Source organism: Squalius cephalus (genome assembly GCF_949319135.1).
Source record: "Squalius cephalus genome assembly, chromosome: 2".
Taxonomy (NCBI): Eukaryota; Metazoa; Chordata; class Actinopteri; order Cypriniformes; family Leuciscidae; genus Squalius; species Squalius cephalus.
This window is the reverse complement of record NC_137123.1, coordinates 41604359-41626498: the sequence shown is the minus strand read 5'-3', so window position 1 is coordinate 41626498 and position 22140 is coordinate 41604359. Positions and strand designations below refer to the sequence as shown.

Below are 22140 nucleotides of genomic sequence, written 5' to 3'. Positions count from 1 at the left end.
AAGTCATCTGTCAGTTGTGCAGTTACCCAAAATCTCCTGAATGAAGATAAAACCCATCATGTCACTAGATGAAATAAAATCGACTAGCAAAAATACAGGAGGCCGCCTTATTCTTGTTCAGCTGCTTAATCTCGTTGTCCAGTCGACCATGATCGCGTACCGCTCACGCATGCCATGCGCATCTAGGTAGGCTACTCAGAACTCCGACACGGTAATGTACGCAGCAATATATAATGAATGTTCCTGGGAGATCCGTAGGTGCGCGGGATGTGGAAGCGCGCAAAAGTTCCAGAACCTTCTACTGCCTTGAAAAAAAAACAAAAAAAAAACTCACGAGCTGCTGGCCGCCGCTGCAGATCAATTTTGTCAAGTTCAGCACAACGTTGGTTGTACAAAAAGTGTCCTGGCCTTGAATGACAAGGTAAGGAAAATATGTTTGGCACATTGTATGGGTCACTATATCATAACAAGGTAATACAATGTGTAATCAAGTGATGTCAATTCCAGCGTTATGGACGTGACATTTGCAGTAAAAACTTGAAATATAAATTCTCAGAAAATGCATTTAATACGCCTACCAATATATTGAAACTGTTTATATATCCATACTCCCTTAATAAAGAAATATCAGTCTACACATGCGTTTTATATTTAGTATGAGGGAAATAGGCTACACATGCCATGGACATGACACAAAAAATCTTTAACTTTTAGGTGGCAAAATATATTTTTTGTAATTCTGTGACTTAAACTGCAAACCAAAGTACTACCCACCGGATGAAGAAGGGTTGGTTCTCCACAGAACAGAACATATTCATTTTATTTTATTTTTCACATTCGCATTTATGAGGAAAAAACAATGTTGCGGACTGAGCGCTCTGAAAGCGGCACTAAAAGACTGTTTCACGGAGACCTCAAACAGAAAGCACAAAGCCTTTCTTTAAAATGAATTTCGTTTTGTATTAATGATATCTTAATTTTAATCAATGTTTCATCAACCAATTGCTAGGATTTAATAATAAAGAAGTAAATATAGCAGACAATAGGCGCCGGCGCGTGAACTGGAGCTCGAGCTCGTCTTACAAATGAACCGAAACTCAGCGTATAAGGTAGCCTACTTGCCTGACAGAACTGAGAAATATCTATAGAAAGCTTGAAATGTCTTATTTTAACCCTCAGGGGTCTGAGATCACGCCGGCGTGATCTGCTCGATTTTTTTCCTTATGAGTTGATTGAGACCCGAAATTCTCTTTTGACTTTGATTTTACAAAACAAGTTTCATACATCAATCGATTCTGTTAAATGTGTATTATTTTTGTGTATACTCACAATAAAAACAAAGTGTTGTGCTTTTTGCCAAATAAAGAAAAATAAACACGAAGCAAGTTCTGCCTTCTCTCTGTCCGTGTAGTCCATTCTGAAACGCGTCCGAAAATGAACTGTAGCTTAGCGAATACTCAGTCAAACAGGCATTCAGACACACAGGCATGAAGCTTGAATTATCTTCTTTTTAATGAAGTAATTTATATAAAAAACAAATATTCTCATCTTGTGAAATCTGTATTAAAAGAGAGCGATTCCAGTCGACCTCATTAGAGCTAATTCAAATGTAATGTGACTCCGCCCACGGAGAGCGCGTGCTATTCAAACGCAAATGGCTGAGGTAATCCACGCAATCCTGTGAACGCCCCTATCATCAGCACAAGAAAACCAAAACACCAGTTTATTCAGAACATTACTTGTTTACAACGCAGCGCTGTGAGGAATAATGACGAATACGAGGAATATGAGCTGAGGAATAATAGTAAGTTTTTCCTTCTCGGGTTTCTGTTTATGAATGAATGAAGGCATAGATGCGCGCTGTTTACCACAGCTGGCAAAAAACAATATTACGTGACTGTTGACTTTCAAACATTCACAGATACCTCAAAACAGAAAGTACAAATCCTTTCTTTAAAACGAATTTCGTTTTGTATCAATTGTATCTTAATTTTAATAATTTTTTCATTAACAAATTTCCTGGATTTAAAGTAAATATAGGCTAGCAATCACAACATAAGGTGCTTGAACTGGAGATCATCAACCAGACCGTAGCCTACTCGCCTCACATGTCTAAAAAATGTGAAATATATTTACATTTACAGCTGGTTCTAAACAAAACCATCCAAAACAAAAAAACTATGTAGCCTAATAAATGCGCGTTTCTCTGGTGCGTTCACTAGCCTACTGCGAAGATCGCGAGTCAATAGCCTATCGTATTTTTTTATTTATTTTTTATTTATTTATTGCACAAGTCATACATAAATTCATTCATTCATTCATTCATTCATTCATTCATTCATTCATTCATTCATTCATTATTACATGCATGAACGAATAAAAGAATAGAAAAAAAGGAACATGGAGAAGAAAATCTTATGATACCTGTCGCTTATTTGTGCACATCAGAAAAAATAAATAAAAAACAGCTACTTTATAAATACTTTATCAACCCCAATCCTCACCCCAAACACCAAATATTTTCAGTAATACCTATCTTTACACTTAATTATCATCATTTTAAGCGTGTGTAAGCGTATTTCATGAAAACAACGTTACAGTCAGGTGAAATATGAAAGACAACATTTTGTTTAGTAGATTTGGGTACAGTTTTTACTGTAGAATATACTGCCTCGTCAAATAAGCTTTTGTTTAGCAATTTCTATATATAAAATAGCCTACTATTTTTGTCAAAAATAAAGTCATCAACTAAGATGTTAGCTGTTCCAATGTTGGCTATATTCAAAGTAATGAATACAGATAAAATGTAGGCCTATAATCTTTTTTTTACAAAGAAAGAGTACACTTGAAATATTGTTGAAATTGTAATTATTGTTGTAATTGTAACCTTTTTAATAAAATAGCAAAACATATTTACAAGATAGATGTAAGCAAAATCTTAAATGGTCCTTGCATTGTGGCTCAGTCAGTTGTCACACCTGAGTGAATGGCTCATCATTATGCAGAGTGGGTGGTAATTCAGGTGAAAACCACTCCTCGTTCACGCCCCCCTCGCATATTGGCTTTCCAAGCAAAACCTGTTTTACATCAATTTAAATCAATGTATGGTTTTATGTGAACGATAAAGCAAGACTATTTTCACATAATTTTGAAGAAAAAACTATAGGCGATGATATCCTTTAGTCAAAAGTCTTATTGCCACATATTTAGTATGTGTTTTGTGGCCTTATTTCTGCAACTTTCATTTTTATTTTTTCCAATAACCACGCATAAACATTATTCTCTTAAAAATTCAAACATATACATGCATGTTGATCAGATATTTTGGTAGCCCTGTTTGTGCTATATAGAGTGAATTTACACCTTTGCCATTAACATGTTTATAAATAACTGAAAAAAGCACAAATGTCAGAGCATGTCAGAACACCTCCAGGGCCCAGAAAACAGCTCAGACTCCAGAGGGTTAAACAGAACAATTCAAAACGAGAGAAAACAGACTGCTGCTTGTGTAAACCGTATGAAATGTGCATTTCTCTCTGGCGCGTTCACTACTGCGAAGATCGCGAGTCGGCATCGTCAACTTCATCTTTGCAGCCGACACTGACACAGAAAACACTTGTTTATTAATAAACAATTAAAATGTCTCCTTGCTATATTTTACATATTCATAATCATTACTTTTGCCGGTTCTTTGTGACAGCTTTTAGGTGCTTTATTGGCAGCGCCACCCTTAGGAGATTTTTTTCAATTCCTGTTTTGGCAGGGGAAAAACTGATCAGAAAAAGTAACGAAACGTTGTAGAAATGTAGTGGAGTAGAAAGTATAATAATTGCTGCAAAATGTAACAAAGTAAAAGTCAAAAGTAGGCCTATGCACTATTGATTCTACTTAAGTAAAGTAACCTACAGATAGGTAAAGATACAACTACGTGAAAAATGTAGCCTACTTCAGTAAAGTAATGAAGTAGGCTATTTGTACTTCGTTACATTCCACCACTGCTGATTAACAGTAATGTAAATGCTAAATGTCCTAATACCTGTTGATACTACAACAATGCAAAGAATAGGCTATGCTCTTAACCTTGCAGTTTTTCACATATCTTGTAAGACTCATTTCTCCATTTCTTTGCACAAAACTCTCCAGAAAATGCCATTTAATGGTTTATATTTCAAAAAAAATTCACGGGGGGGGGGGGGGGTATACCCCCGGACCCCCGGACCCCCCTAGGGAGAGCCCCCCCATATAATAAATCCCAATTCAACCCCTGGTTGTAATTATATTAGATTGCTTCTCTCTGTTTTTATAATCTACCCAGTCCGTCACTGCATATACCCTCTTACAACCAAACTAAGTAGTACAGTCTGTTCCCAAAAGTCATTAGAAATGAGCATTTAAGTGCTTTATATATAAAAAAAATAAAATAAAAAAATTTCGGGGAATTTCCCCCGAACCCCCCTAGCATTTACTGTCCCCCCCAGGTTCAAAATTGCTCCTATGCCCCTGGTAGGATATAGGATTCCAATGATATAAGACACTTGAGTCTACAACAAACGGTCTAGGAGTTATGAGAGGTTTCACGTTGTTGATCACTGTAGCGCCACCTATTGGCCAATCGAGGTCATATTTTGTGAGTTTCTCCCCAAATTGAGACCTACCACCTGGCCAGGTTTCAAGTCTCTAGTGCTGCGTTCCAGTCCACTTTTAGACACGCACTTGCGAACTTCCCTAAGCACTTCCCCTCGAGGGACTCCCCGCCGCCATTTTGAAGTGCGTTCCACTTCGTGAAGTGGGCGAGGGAAGTTTAGACACTCGTTCCCTCGATTTTGACCGAGGGAGCGAGTCTACTTCATATATACACTTCAGGCACCTATATGTCCCACAATGCAGTACGATTGTGACGTCACCACAAATCTCGTCTAATCACCACCACAACCAACAACTCTATGATATATTAATTATATATATTTTTAATTTAAAACAACCCACACACACCTATATACATTTGGATGCTACATTAAACAAATTCTTAAAGGGAAAAATTTTAAATAATAAATCAACTCTTTAGCTGATTCCAAGTGATCAAGGGCTTAGGACGTTCCAGTTCAGCCCATTGCAGTTTCCGCCAGTAGTGGGCACTCGTGCATCGTAAGCAGTGACGTACATCCGAGTGAACGAGACGGAGGGAAGTTAGCGAGTGAAGGGCATGACAATTTTGGACTGGAACGCAGCATAGGACTTACGGTTTGGGCTGCACAATGCGTTTTACGGCGATCTAGTTTTACGACGGCCACTAGATGGCGCTAATGAGTTTTATGTCTCCGTAATCACGTGGTGTTTCACACATCCACACAACATATCACTTGATAGATCTCCTCATTCTGGACAACTTTGCCTCAAGAACCACTGCTGTCAATCAAAGAATTTGTTAAATATTTGTGATTATTTCAAAACTCTACTCTTTCAAACTCCTCATAGGGCGTTTGTCCGATTTGCTCAAAACTTACCATGCATCATCTAGGGATGCTCATGGCAAAAAGTTGTCAAAAGAATTTCAATCGATGAAACTGTTTAGCAGATACAATTTATTATATATTTCTGGTATGGCCCATTGTAAGTAACATGTCTATACTCTATATATTGTGTGCACAAAGTAAAAACTTCACAAAAATGTGTAGATATGGAGTACAACTGATTTTGAAGAAATGCAGGGCTTAAAGTATTCCGACGGGGGGCCGGATTTCCGGCTTGAGGGCAGGTCCGGCCTCCGGCGCAGGCAAAATTTATTTATCAGGCTGCAAATTACAGTCGGAGGCACTTTAATCTGACTTGAATAACGCACCGGTCCCCTTCAACCTACCCGTCACCACTATTGCCACCCGCTGGAGAACTTGACTGTTATATATTTGTCCAGATTTTCCGCGCATTTGTGAAAAAAACCCTCGCCTTTCCCGCACTTCTTACGGTCCCCTGAATGCATCTCACACGCAGCCTCGCTCTAACGTGCTTCTCTCGGAAACCAAAACAATTACTATGCGGATGCTGTAGCTAGTGTTAATGGCTTATTTACAACTTTAAACATCTAAAAGAAGTGGCGATGGGTGCAGGGCAGGTGGAAGGACAGGCCTGTTGTTGTGGATAATGCAAAAGAAGTTTTGCAAAATGGACGCTAATGATCGACCAGACGAGTCATCGGATAAAGAGGCGAAGAGCAGCAAGTTCTACGACTGATCCACAGTGAGTGTAGAGTTTATATGCTTATTCTGTGGAGTAAAGTCGGGCGAACGGGGTCGCTGCGTTGCCGCGCTTATCACCGGTGCTAAAATAAGCACTAAAACACTGTCGCTCTCATGAATTCATTCGCTGCATCGGATCTGTCCATCCCCGGTACCCTGCACGAGAGCACGGTGTCGGACCATCTCCGCTCCGCTACGTGCCTCCCTTCTGCAGCCGTGCGCGCGGTGAGACAGGTGTGTACGGGAAAGACACATAACGCCTTCATATTGAACAGAGCCTCGCACTGTTCTTTATTCACAAATACCCGAACTTAAGAGTTTCGGGTGGAGTAGACTTTTTCCGCAAACGGCGCGCACAGTAGCGTGAACGCGCACACGTGCACATCAGTGCGAGCCGGTGTTGACCCACTGGACACAATGTGAAAGTGGCAGAAAACAGACTGTGGCTCTAGTTCATTATTTTACAGCTCAAATTTTCATTTGGGCTCAGTCCCACAGCTACAGCCAAATCTAACCAACAGCCTGATTAACAAAACATGTATGAGACTTAATCCTTTATTTACTAGATAATTTTGAAAAATATTAACTACGCATTTTGGTCTATACTTTTATTTTACCTCCCATATATTTAGTGTTTGCACAAATTGGAAATAAATGAGGTCCAAATGTAGTGTAAATGTGTAATAAAAAGTGTAATAAAAAATAAATATAGGCCTAGGCTACATTGCCTATGTACAGTAGTCTCTATCTAACTTTTTTTTTTTTTCTTTTAAAGTACCGTTAAAGTACCGGATCGATAAGGAGTATCGATAAGAGGAGTAGTATCGATAAATACTTAACGATACCCATCCCTAACAGTGACAGTATCATATTAGTTTGGGGTTGAACTGGAGTGACAGTCCTATAGACTTTGAAAAACTTGCTCTTCTACAGTATATGGGCTTTTCGACTTGCTCTTTGTGTAACCCGATTTGGCAAACCTCGTCAATAGAGGATGATGTAGCTGCAATTTGTTGCTGTCCAGTACAGCTACAATATGCTAATGAGACTACATGAGAAGTAGGACATATTTATTATTGTATCAATATGAACAGTTTAGATGCCCTTCAGACTTGCAGTGTAGAGATATAGGCCAGGACTATATAAGATTTTATAGAGCTGTGCTTACAAAACAGTGGACCAAGCCCAAAACATGTAGTTGACAGTTATTTAAAAATTTGGTTTGGCTTATTAAAAGTGGTCAAAAACCAACCTCACCCCCTGCCGCCTCAAGTTGCCACCCCACTCTGGGTAGTGCCACCCCTTTAAAAAATTTCTGGCTCCGCCACTGTGCTGGAGACCACTGTATTGTGTTTTTTAGGTTATCTTTGCCAATAAAATGTATTCAAATCTGAATTACATAACATTGTATTGGCTGTCAATCACGATTGGAGGGTAGACGAGTTACAGCATGTCCACCATATCTTGTGGGTGTTTTGCATTAAGCCATTTGTGGTGCCCTTACCACATTGTGCCTCATATACTTTAAATGTTAGACCCAGTGACAGGCTGGCATGAAATGGCTTGCATAATACAAAATGCATCAGATTGATGCTTTAAAATATCATGCCCCGGGATCATGCCCCCGGACCCCCCTAAAGGGGTAATATCCTTCTCACCTTTTTCACCCCTGACCCGTTTTCAAGTCCTGGTTGAGCCACCGAAAGTTCAGGCTCAGGATTTTTTTTTCATTTTAAGCCCTGGAAATGTGCCAGGTTTCAAGGATTTCTGATGCTCAGAGGGCTCACAGTACATTCTATCAAACATTTAAACTGAAGATGAAGCCTTTAATACTACTGTTGTCCACAAGAGGGACAATACATCTTTTTAATCTAATCTTTATCATTATCCAGCATTAGCTGATAAACAAATGTTTAAAACCATAATTTTTTTCAAAGAATTAGGGTGAACTGGTACTATAGATTGATATTTTATGGTTTCAGGCCTACATTTCGGTTCGGCCTAGACCCCAACAGCATAGTTGGCATGAAGATCTTAAATGCTTGAACCCCGTTAATTGCTGCTTGCAGCTATATTTTCAATTATCACTGTTTTGATTATTCAGGAGACAAGGACACTTGCAGAGATTGCTAAGGCTGAGCTGGACGGCACGGTGCTGGGGAACAGGCCCATCCGGATTCGTTTTGCCACACATGGGGCTGCACTCACAGTACGAAACCTCTCACCAGTGGTGTCTAATGAGCTTCTTGAACAGGCCTTCTCACAGTTCGGCCCAGTTGAGCGGGCAGTCGTGGTGGTTGATGACCGAGGACGACCCACAGGCAAGGGGATTGTGGAGTTTGCCAATAAGCCTGCTGCCCGAAAAGCCTTGGACCGCTGTGCAGATGGAGCCCTTTTGCTTACAATGTAATAACTTTTCATTTTCACAGTATGATCTGTGTTTATCAGTGATTGACCTGTCTGTATATCAAATAAGTTAAGTCAAGTAAGAGAGTTTTGACATTTTTTTTTCTTCATTTTTGTCCTTCAGGTCCCCTCGTCCAGTCATTCTTGAGCCAACAGAACAGTTTGATGATGAAGATGGTCTATCAGAAAAACTGTTGCAAAAATCAGCACAGTATCACAAGTATGTATTTAGATAATTGAGATTAATTGCATTCCATATGCATATGAAGAGTTCAGATGCAAAACCTCTAAGTGCCATCTGAAATTTTCTTCTAGAATGATCATTTTTATCAAGCTTGTATGTTTATGTTCAGTTATTTCACTTTAATGACATTGAAAATTACCTATTAATTGTCATTAAAGTGAAATTACTGAACTTAAATATACAAGCTTGATAAAAATACTCATTTTAGAAGAAAATTTCAGATGGCACTTAGAGGCTTTTGCATCTGAACTCTTCATATAGCTAGTATATCTAAAGAAAAAAAGTTTTAAATTAACCACAAAAATCTGCAATACAGGGAACGGGAGCATCAGCCCCGCTTTGCACAGCCAGGCACCTTTGAGTTTGAGTACTCATCTCGCTGGAAGGCTCTGGATGAGATGGAGAAACAGCAGAGGGAACAAGTGGAATGCAACATACAGGAGGCAAAAGAGAAATTGGAGGCTGAAATGGAGGCTGCCAAACATGAGCATCAACTCATGATGATGAGACAAGGTAGTATGCAGTTTTACAACATATTAGTTTTCTAAAAGAGCCACTTATTTTGCCCACCACAATGTTGTGAGGGAAATTAAATTGTAATGAGGACAACATGAGTACACAATGACTGTGATCTCCCACAACCAGTGTGTTGTCTCGTTTCCCTCCTTCAGGGAACAGTACTTATATTCTTAACTTTGTCATTGTAAATATTTGTGGACTAATACCAACAGATCTCATGAGACGTCAAGAGGAACTGCGACGCTTGGAGGAGCTCAGAAATCAGGAGCTGCAGAAACGCAAGCAGGTTGAGATGAGGTGTGCTTTTATTCCTTTTTTTATTATTATTATTCCACATTCCCAATTTTTTTCCTTTAAACAATTTGCAAATTAAACTTTTAATATCGAAGTGTCAAAATAGGAATGATTTGAAAGCCTAGAGTACTTTACAATAGGGCTGCTCGATTATGGAAAAAATCATAATCACGATTATTTTGGTCAGTATTGAAATCACGATTATGTAACACGATTATTTCACATGACTTTGGGATCGTGTTGCATTTATTAAAAAGACACCTTTAAACAATTCTTAAAAAATTGAAATTTGAACATTTATTGTACTTTTTGAACTATTAAAATAAATAATATAACAGATAATACTTCAACAAGTATTTTAATTTTCCCGCATGTCTACCACTTATAATGCGGGAAATTTCCCCACAAACATTGATTCACTTTAACAAGTAGATTGTATGAATAGCCTAAATGAATCCACACAGATTATAAAATCAAATCTATCATTTTAAAGCTTGCGTCGCAAAGACGCAATTTCACAAACCGCGTGAGTGTTCAGCAGTGCCGCGTCTTCTCTCTCTCTGTCTCTCTCTGTCTCTCAAAATAGGTTGGACAAGGCAAGCGTCGAAACTACACTCTCGCGTTTAGGAGTCGGGACATGATGGAATTGTCACTTGCACAATCGGGCCAGTATTGCATCGTAACTAAAGTTGATAATTTTCACTTCTTTAAGTCTTATGAGTTTAAACATTAAAGCTGAGAGAGTTTACGGCTTCGGGAGGGGCGGAAGTGTGCGTACGCGTGTCATTCAGAACACAAGACCAGAGGTGGGTAGAGTATCCAAAAACTGTACTCAAGTAAAAGTACAAGTACTTATAGAAATATTTACTCAAAGTAAAAGTAATAATCTTAATAGTTACTTGAGTAAGAGTAAAAAAGTATCCAATGAAAAAACTACTCAAGTAGTGAGTAACTAGTTACTTCGGATCATATAGGCCTATATATATATATATATATATATATATATATATATATATATATATATATATATATATATATATATATATATATATGTATGTATATATATATATATATGTATGAATTCATGATGCAAAAGCCTCTGAGTGCCATCTGAAATTTTCTTCTAAAACAATCATTTGTATCAAGCTCGTATATATAAGTTCAGTAATTTCACTTTAATGACAAATAGGTACTTTTCATTGCCATTTAAGTGTGAACATAAACATACAAGCTTGATAAAAATGCTCTTTTAGAAGAAAATTTCAGATGGTACTTAGAGGCTTTTGCCTCTGAAGTCGTCATATAAATAAAATGATATTATTTAGATTTTGTTTATTTAAATGACTATTATTATCAGCTATCTTTGCAACAAAAACAGAAGAGAGACGTAAGCATTATTTCTGCCATCTGTATAGCTCGAAAATCATTGCCTGTCCTCTGGTTTGTATAATAGTAACTTATACAACTACATTTGGATTATTAGACAATGTCGAAATAAAGTGAATCTGCAGAGTGTTGCATTCAAAGATTGACAGAGAAGAGTTAAAAACTCTTCACATGTGCTCGCGCTCATGACTGCTACTGAACATCTGAACACAAAAAAACAAAAACAAATAAAAGTACATCGACGGATCTTCTTCTGACTGTTCTCCAAAATATAATCAAATGTATATTTCTGCAAGCATGTTTAAACTGGTTAACTGTCTACGGCAGGCAAAGGCATTCGTTTTCAAGTCGAGTTCGCACGCCACTGCGCAACGATACACACAATACTTCAAATGGCGGGATGGCGGGTGTTCATAAACTGTGAACAATGGTAGCTTTATTTAATGTAAATTAATGTATATGTCCAAAAAACGGGTAATGTCATACTTTCTAGTATCGTGGCGTAATAATCTGTTTGGTTGTAAAATGTATTACCTGAGTGAAATGAAATCGAATATATCGTCCTGACTCCTGTGGAATCATTCATTCACAGACAGCTTACGAAGATGTTCAAGTTCAACTAATAAAGATCTTCATCGCTGGCAAAAATATGATGCATTTGAAGATTTGCTCTCACTTGACTGTACTGTAGGTCCACTGCCACTTCATCTAACGCTCTTGATGTGCTTAAATCTTCCTGTTACGACTCCGAGTCCAGTGTGAATTGAAATCGCTTCAGATGATTCAGTGCGTGCAGGGAACTGAACAGATCATTCAAACTGATTCGCGAACCGATTTAGACAGATCTGCCAACTTGTTTGATGAAGTCTTTGAACAGAATCGACTCAGAAGAGTCATTCATTTGTGAATTGAGCATCGCTCAAGTCCAGAAAAAAGATACAGCGCGCTTGGAATAAACTACGCATTTAACAACACATATTGCATTAAAATAAAGTAACGAGAGGAACTTCGCCCAATGTAACGAAGTAAATGTACAGTTTTTTCATTAGAAATGTACTCGAGTAAAAGTAAAAAGTACCCACATTCAAATCTACTCTTAAAAGTACAATTTTTCTAAAAAAGTACTCAAGTAAATGTAACGAAGTAAATGTACTTCGTTACTACCCACCTCTGCACAAGACAAAATAAGAATGTTCTTTCAAAACAGAACATGGCAAAATAATTGTTTTTACTCGATTGTACTATTTTTGTGATCATTGGGAGCCAAAATCGAAATCGAAATTCAATTGCACAGCCCTACTTTACAATGAATGTTGCCAATTTGCCAGATCATAAATAAAAATCATCATTTGTGAAATACTTTTTTGTACTATGTATGTAATGCGTCAAAAACATCTTAGAGCTCAGATAGTCATGTGTCATGTCATTTTAAAAGTCTCACGGAGTAGAGGAGTGGGCTTTGACTAAACTTGAGCAAGTTTTTTTACGTGACGCCTCGCAAGACCCACATGTAAATAATATACGGATAAATGTTATTTAAATATTACATTTGTCACGTTTTCACTCGTAACTTCATGAAACATGCTCCGATCGTGGACAATGGCACATCATTAATTACAGCAGATTCTCACGATTAAAATTAGTCAGTTAAAATAAGTCCATGAGTTGATCAACAGAATCTATTGCGTCGATCACAAGATACAAGGAACAATTTTAAAAATACCCATTAGTGGGGTGTCAAGGGCTAAATAAATGCTGTAACTTTTGATTACTTAATGCTATCACCACAACATTTCATACAGATGCAGCTCACATGTAGGGGAACTTCACTAAAAAAGAATTTTCCTCTTACCTTATTTCCTTCCTGAGCTATTGCATGTCAAATAAGAAAGATATGTAAAACTATAATACAATATATTTATTTATTTATTTATTATTTATTTATTAGGGCCCAAGCCCTGAAAGGGCGAAGGCCCTATTGTTTCCGGTAGGATTATTAGGGCCCAAGCCCTGAAAGGGCGAAGGCCCTATTGTTTTCGGTAGGATTATTAGGGGCCCAAGCCCTGAAAGGGCGAAGGCCCTATTGTTTTCGGTAGGATTATTTATTAGGGCCCAAGCCCTGAAAGGGCGAAGGCCCTATTGTTTCCGGTAGGATTATTTTTATTAGGGCCCAAGCCCTGAAAGGGCGAAGGCCCTATTGTTTTCGTAAGGATTATTATTAGGGCCCAAGCCCTGAAAGGGCGAAGGCCCTATTGTTTTCGGTAGGATTATTAGGGCCCGAGCACCGATGGTGTGAGGACCCTCTTGGAATTGCTCTGTTTATTATTATTATTAGGGCCCGAGCACCGATGGTGTGAGGACCCTCTTGGAATTGCTCTGTTTATTATTAGGGCCCGAGCACCGATGGTGTGAGGACCCTCTTGGAATTGCTCTGTTTATTAGGGCCCAAGCCCTGAAAGGGCGAAGGCCCTATTGTTTTCGGTAGGATTATTGTTTATTATTATTATTATTATTTTTTTTTTCTACTTCTCGGGCACTTTTGGGGCCCTTAACATGCTCAAAAACTCTTGAAATTTTGCACACACGTCAGAACCCGCGGCCATCAGGGCCGGACTGAAGCTGGTGCACACACGTCAGAACCCGCGGCCATCAGGGCCGGACTGAAGCTGGTACCCGGGCGTGGCAAGGGGGCTCGACAGCGCCCCCTGCAATGGTGTCTGAAAACTTGGTCCATAAATCAAACACGCTTGCATGTAATAATATGAAACTCAGTACACATATAGATCTCATCGGGCCGAACAACTTTCGTGCTCTAAGTTTTACACCAGCCCAACAGGAAGTCGGATATTATACGTTGTTTGGAAAACGCATATAATGGAATGTGAAATACTCCTCCTAGGGAATTCATCCGATCACCACCAAACTCGGTGTGAATGAAGTCAAGACATTGAGGATGCTAAATTGCGAACGGATTTTTGATATCTCGAACGGTTTGGCCGTGGCGAGGAAACGAATTTATGGCGAATAATGGGACACAGGACGTGTGTTATAACTTCTGCATACATTAACTGATCTTGATGAAACTTCAGCAGTGTGTTCGTTGTAAGAGGCCGATCACATGGATGTGACTATTGTGAGTCAAAGTTATAGCGCCACCAACTGGCAACAGAAAATGTGTCACTTTCAAAATGCTTTGAAATCACCCTCTTATTTTTACCCGATTTGCTTCAAACTTTATGTGTATAATGTAGACACACGGCAGATGTAGACCTGTGAAAGGATTATTTATATCTTAGATACTGTTGCCGTGGCAACGCATCAAACTTTAATATTCTTTTCGGATGCTTTTGAGACTCTTAACATACTTGAAATTGGATGAAACTCGACAGACACATCACATTTATTATCCAGTAGACATGTGCAAAGTTTCAGAAACGGGCGTGGTGAGGGGCTCAGTAGCGCCACCTTTAGTCAAAAATGGGGGCTTAGTTTTAAGAAGAGTCACAAAAATCGTTATGTATATTGTTCTCATCAAGCCGGACAACTTTCTAATTTATAGTCATAAGCTGTGACCAACAGGAAGTGAGATATTTTGGTTTGAATGTGATTTTTTGGAGAATTCTCTCCCTCTCTCTCTCTGCCTCTGCGTCTCTGTGTGTGTGAGGGGTGGGGGGATTTGTCTTTTGAGTGAGATTTGTTTAAAATTCCTGTTTTTCAAGGTTTCAGGGGCTTTTGGGGCCTTTAACGTGCTCAAAAACTCTTGAAACTTTGCACACAGGTCAGAACCCGCGGCCATCAGGGCCGGGCTGAAGCTGGTACCCGGGCGTGGCAGGGGGGCTCAACAGCGCCCCCTGGAACGGGATCCGAACACTTGTCCATAAATCAAACACACTTGCATGTAATGATATGAAACTCGGTACACATATAGATCTCATCGGGCCGAACAACTTTCATGCTCTAAATTTTACGCCAGCCCAACAGGAAGTCGGCAATTATGGGTTGTTTGGAGAACGCTTGCTGTGGAATTTGAAACACTTCTCCTAGAGAATTAATTAAATCGCCACCAAACTCGGTGTGCATGAAGTCAAGACATTGAGGATGCTAAATTGCGGACGGATTTTTGATATCTCAAATGGTTTGGCCGTGGCGAGGACACGAATTTATGGCGAGAAAAGAGAAACACGAAGTGTTATAACTTCTGCACACATTAACTGATCTTGATGAAACTTCAGCAGTGTGTTCGTGGTAAGAGGCCGATCAGATGGATGTGACTATTGTGGGTCAAAGTTATAGCGCCACCAACTGGCAGCAGGAAGTGTGTCACTTTCAAAATGTTTTTGACAAAAGTGGGGGGGTTAGTTTTACCCACAATTACAAAAATCAGTACGTATATTGGTCTCATCGAGCCGGACAACTTTCTAATTTACAGGCATTAGCTGCAACCAACAGGAAGTCAGATATTTTGGTCTGAATATGGATTTTTTGTTAAATCAGCCTCTGAGTTTTTAGTTACTCCTCCTAAAAGGTTTATTTTATTCCCACCAAACTTTTTCAACATGATAAAAATATATTAATGATGCTAAATTGTAAACAGATATTGAATATCTCAAACGGTTTTGCTATGGCGAGGGATTAAATTAATGTCAAAAAGGAAGCAGGAAACATCTCATAACTTCTAAAAATGTAATTATACACCATTTATTTTTATATAAAATTATACAAATATTAGAACTAAACCTATTTTATTCTGTTTTTGCAATTCAAGAAGTATGAAAAAGTTAAAAACAGGCTATTAGTGCTATTTGGTTCAACAAAAAAGCAAACATAGGGCTATACTGCCCTCTTGTGTCCAAAAGGATATCAAAATAGTATATAAAACGTTTTACTAGGTAGGCCTATTGTATTTAAATATAAATTTATTAGGTATATGACTGTAAGGATATTTTCCCATCGGTTAATCGACGTGTGACACGAGCGGGTGCTTTTAAATCGCTAATATAAAAGTGAAAGTAAAAAACGGACGTCCGCACGGACATTGATAATGGTGCACGTTGGAAAAAATGATACTTTTAAACATAACACTAAACCGCTATTAGGTGTCGCCAGGCGACCATCTTAATGAGCGAGTCATTGATTCATTCGTTCAAACGATTCGTTCCAATGACTGAGTCATTCATGATTGAGACAGATGTTTATGGATTGACCATTGAATCTTTAAGTCAACCGATTCGTTTCAAAAAGCTGAATCATTCAGTAATGAGAAAACAAGTTGCTGTGAGATGCGCAGTGGTTCTGCTGTGATCTTTGTTTAACTATTTTTGCTGCTGAAACAGAAAAAAAACAGTCAATATTGCATCTAAAATGTAAGTGACTTAATTGTAACTGTTTATTAACCTGTTGTATGAAATCAATGTCACAGTTTCAATCGTGATTGTATTCAGGAAATAGTTGCCTACTCGTCAAGTGAGGTTGCTTAACTCTATCATATGTTATAAAATATATAAAAACTCCATATTTGTAATTTTTATAGTCAGTATGTTGTTAACTGGTTTGCTTTTTTGTGTGCTGCGCTCATTTGTTTACAATTCTCCTGGAGAAGCAGCATGAGCCTCAGCAGTGCAACCTTGTTACCATTGATCAGTAATACATTCATATTTAACTGCTGATTGCAACTTAAAATGAATGTAATGAAATTAGAATAATCTCTCGTTTTAGTGACTCCCAAGTTATTTTTTTGTTATTGACGTTCTAATCAGGCTATACTCTGGTCGGGCAAGTAAAATTTTCTTTCAGGTAGGCCTATTGTATTTATATATAAATATATTAGGGATGTGACTGTGATAAAATTTTCCCACCGGTTAATCGACGTGTGACACCGCTGAGGGCTTTTAAATCGCTAACTATAGTATACTATATACTAGTAAAATACAGACGTCCGCACAGACATTGATAATGGTGCGGAGTAGAGCGAGCATTTTCAATGTATTCCTATGGATGTAGGAATTAACTAAAACATTTTATTTATGTTTTTGTGTCCACTGTTCAACCGCAACCGCGTCACACACACACACACACATTCCAGAATTGCAATCTTGACATCGCAGCCTGTTCATTATAGCCCTAATACAATATAAAATTAAAAATAGTCAACCTAACATAAACGAATTACACTGCTCTGTTTAAATAGTCAGTAGTACAATTTGTACCATTCACAGAAAGCAAAGCTCCACTGTGATGTTTCCAAGCACATTTTTGCGCGTGTGAAGAGGATGATTTTTTCCATCGATATTGGAACACGAGTGAAGTACAAAGCCTATAATAAAGAATAGTTTAGCATCCAAATACATCGCAAATATTGAAACATTTTGATTCTAATGAGAGGGTTACGTGAGACCAACACTGCTTACTTTCGTTTTTATTTTGACATTAAATTTAAAGGATTTGTTGTGGAATATTTTGAGTGTATCATAAAATCAGAATAAGGTAAGACAAGTAATATTTTCTGTCTTATATATATATATATACACGTGTATATATATATATATATATACGTGTGTATATATATATATATATATATATATATATGTATATGTGTGTGTGTGTGTGTGTGTGTATATATATATATATATATATATATATAAATATAAATATAGCTGCGAGCAGCGATGGAGGGCCAAAGCCCGCGGCACCGCCATCCCCGGTGCCTTTAGGTAACTAAAGGCTCCGGGGTTGCGGTGCCACCGGCTTGGGCCCGTAATCGCTGCTCGCAGCTATATTTATTATTATTATTATTCTTCTCCGCATTGAATTGCATTTTTGAGGGCCTAAACATGCGCGAAAACTCACGAAACTTTGCACACGCGTCAGAACTGGCGAAAATTTACATCTGATATAGGTTTCAGAATTGGACGGGGCAAAATGGCTCGATAGCGCCACCTATAAAAGTTCAACGGAGTGCGCCTCCTGCAACGTTCCACGTACGTGCACGAAATTCGGTACATACGTGTAATGACCTAATACCTACAAAAAAGTCTCTTGGAGCATAGCCCTAAACACAACAGGAAGTCAGCCATTTTGAACTTCCTCTCAGATTTTTGTGCAGTTTTTGCCATTTTCAGGCCTCGTACTTTAACGAACTCCTCCTACAGTTTTAATCTGATCATCTTCAAATTTGGTGAGTGTAATCTTAAGGCCTTTGCGACGTTAAATTGCGAAGATCTTGAGTTTTCGTCGAAGGGCGGGTCCTCGGCGGCCTTACAAATTTCGATGTTTCGCCATGAAACAGGAAGTTGCTGTAACTCAGGCATGGAATGTCCAATCTCCCCCAAACTTCACACGTTTGATAAGAGTTCTGTCCTGAACACATGGCCATGCTCATATTCAGTTATAGTCATAGCGCCACCTGCTGGCAACAGGAAGTGACATGTTTAACACTGTTATGGACTCCTAATAACATATAAAAAAGTGCCAGCAAGTGCGAAACATGCTAACAACATACTAGAAGCATGCTAAAACATGCTAGCAAACTCTTAGCTAAGTGCTAAAGCATGCTATTATTGCAATTAAATAGGAATTTGCTGTAACTCAGGCATGGAATGTCCAATCTGCCCCAAACTTCACACTTTTGATAAGCGTTCTGTCCTGAACACATCTACATGATAATATTCAGTTATAGTAATAGCGCCACCTACTGGCAACAGGAAGTGTCATGTTTAACACGTTGATGCCATTCTAGCAACATGTTAAAAATGCCATTGAGGTCTAAACATGCTAGAAACATGTTAAAACATGCTAGCAATACTTAGCTAAGTGGTAAAGCATGCTAATTCAATGAAACAGGATGTTGTTGTTACTCAAGAAGGCAATGTCCAATATGCGCCAAACTTCACACTTTTAATAAACGTTCTGTCCTGAACACATGACCATGCTCATATTCAGTTACAGTCATAGTGCCACCTGCTGGCAACAGGAAGTGACATGTTAAACACTGTTGTGGACATATAAAAACATATAAAAAAAGTGCCAGCAAGTGCTAAACATGCTAACAACATACTAGAAACATGCTAAAACATGCTAGCAAACACTTAGCTAAGTGCTAAAGCATGCTATTGCTGCAATTAAATAGGAATTTGCTGTAACACAGGCATGGAATGTCCAATCTGCCCCAAACTTCACACGTTTGATAAGAGTCATGGCCTGAACACATCTACATGAGAATATTCAGTTATAGTAATAGCGCCACCTGCTGTCAACAGGAAGTGACATGTTTAACACTGTTGTGGTCTCCTAATAACATATATAAAAGAGCCAGCAAGTGCTAAACAGGTTAGCAACATACTAGAAACATGCTAGCAAACACTTAGCTAAGTGATAAAGCATGCTATTACTGCAATTAAATAGGAATTTGCTGTAACTCAGGCATGGAACGTCCAATCTGCCCCAAACTTCACATGTTTGATAAGAATCATGGCCTGAACGCATGCCTATGCTCAAATTCAGTTATAGTAATAGCGCCACCTACTGGCAACAGGAAGTGACATGTTTAACACGTTGATGCCGTTCTAGCAACATGTTAAAAATGCCATTGAGTTCTAAACATGCTAGAAACATATTAAAACATGCTAGCAATACTTAGCTAAGTGCTAAAGCATGCTAATTCAATGAAACAGGACTTTGTTGTTACTCAAGAAGGCAATGTACAATCTACCCCAAACGTCACACGTTTGATAAGAGTTATCTCTTGAACACATGTCCATGCTCATATTTAGTTATAGTCATAGCGCCACCTGCTGGCAACAGGAAGTGACGTTTAACACTGTTCTTGACTCCTAATAACATATAAAAAAATGCCAGTAGGTGCTAAACATCCTACCAACATACTAGAGACATGCTAAAACATAATAGCAAACACTTAGCTAAGTGCTAAAGAATGATATTACTGCAATTAAATATGAATTTGCTGTAACTCAGGCATGGAATGTCCAATCTGCCCCAAACTTCACACTTTTGATAAGCGTTCTGTCCTGAACACATGACCATGCTTATATTCAGTTACAGTCATAGCGCCACCTGCTGGCAACAGGAAGTGACATGTTTAACACTGTTGTGGACTCCTAATAACATATAAAAAAGTGCCAGCAAGTGTTAAACATGCTAACAACATACTAGAAACATGCTAAAACATGCTAGCAAACTCTTAGCCAAGTGCTAAAGCATGCTATTATTGCAATTAAATAGGAATTTGCTGTAACTCAGGCATGGAATGTCCAATCTGCCCCAAACTTCACACTTTTGATAAGAGTCATGGCCTGAACACATCTACATGAGAATGTTCAGTTATAGTAATAGCGCCACCAACTGGCAACAGGAAGTGACATGTTTAACACGTTGATGCCGTTCTAGCAACATGTTAAAACATGCTAACAATGCTTAGCTAAGTTCTAAAGAATGCTAATTCAATGAAACATGACTTTGTTGTTACTCAAGAAGGCAATGTCCAATTTGCACCAAACTTCACATGTTTGATAAGAGTTCTGTCCTGAACACACATCCATGCTCATATTCAGTTATAGTCATAACGCCACCTACTGGCAACAGAAACTGACATGGTTAACACAGTAATGCAGTACTAACCACATAATTATTGTGTACTAAGCATGCTAGAAACAGACTGAACATGCTAGCAACACTTAGCTGAGTCATGAAGCATGCTATTATTACCATTATACAAAACATTTTGTAACTGACTTTGACATACTCTTACTATATATACCTCCTTAAATGTACATTTCCCAACCATGCTCTGCCTTCCTAAAGCCACCGAGTGTTGATGGCACGGGTGCGAGGGCCCTTTCATCGCTGCTTGTGTTGTGGCGAATTCATAGTTCTTTTTGGTTCAGGTCTCAAAGTAGTTTCTCAGAGTCGAGGTTCCAGGTCAGAAGAATTAACTTTATTGACAAGCAACAAAGTGAGAAGCCGGCCGGCCGTCCGGACATCTGAAGTTACAATGGCCAGTGTTCATGTCTTATATTTTTTCTTATCGCTAGGTGCCCAATGGGCACCCTCAAATCTATCTCTTCCCCTCTGTCACACCTGGTGACCTTGGCACAGCCAGACATGACTTCTCTATTGGTCAAACCTCACACAATGGTGCTCTGTTGGTTCAATATTTTGACACTTTGCATTGCTGATGCAACTGGTTATTTTCCATTCTCTCATCCTTTCTCAGACCCATTTTGTCATGCTTGTCATTTTCATTACATCATACTTAGACATGAATCAAGGAAATTCTCCAACATATCCCCCCTTTGGGACTAATCCTAGTCCCACCTTCATTTCTGTCCCAGAATGTATCTTTACGATCAGGCTTCTCTCCATTATCTTTCAATCAAGGCCAATATGGACCATCCATCTCTCTTATCAATAAGCCCACTCACAAAGGTACACCCTGGAGGAATAGTGAGACCAAACATCTCCGCCCCCACTTGACTAGGGTGGAGTAAAAGATCCCACCTTCCTTTTCTATCTTCAGTCTTGAAGGGATAGATTATTTCAAACATTTGATTTTTCAACATAATCAACATATTTCAGTGTATAGACACAAAATTAGGATTATCCCACGGTGCCAGAGGAACTGCACAGGCGCTTCCGGTGGCCTGGAGTGCTATCTGGGTTGCTCCATCGTTGCCAGAGGTGCCCTGGGCACTATCTGGTGTTAGAGCAGACAGTGGGTTTTTAAACCACCAGTTGAGTCTGCCCTTGCTGGTCCGGCAATTGGCGACCGCGCTTGTTATTAATTTCTCTGTTTACCCCATGGAAACATCTACCAGTAGTCTTATGCACATACTTCACTTTTGATTCATAAAAAACTTTAAAATATTAGAAGTACTCTGTTATAAGAATAAAATGATTAGTAATAGTAAAAAACATTCTTATCTTTTCCCTTTATATCTGGTTGCATTACCTCGTACCACGGGCAATGACCTGCTTCAAACCTTGTATCGTCCCCTCTCATTCACATATTCATGTTTGTGACTGTTAGTGTGATTATATGTAAAA

General features: G+C 38.7%; 1 protein-coding gene across 2 annotated transcripts in view; it reads left to right on the top strand.

Annotated features, from left to right (window-relative positions):
• The window catches only part of pspc1 (paraspeckle component 1), a 199134-nt gene that overhangs the window by 5805 nt on the left and 171189 nt on the right, over nucleotides 1–22140 (top strand). For both annotated transcript variants that reach the window (XM_079863288.1, XM_079863289.1), the window contains exons 2-5: nucleotides 8338–8639; nucleotides 8764–8859; nucleotides 9200–9396; nucleotides 9615–9699. In XM_079863288.1, coding sequence (XP_079719414.1) covers nucleotides 8338–8639; nucleotides 8764–8859; nucleotides 9200–9396; nucleotides 9615–9699 — 680 coding nt within the window. The remainder of the gene's footprint in view (nucleotides 1–8337; nucleotides 8640–8763; nucleotides 8860–9199; nucleotides 9397–9614; nucleotides 9700–22140) is intronic.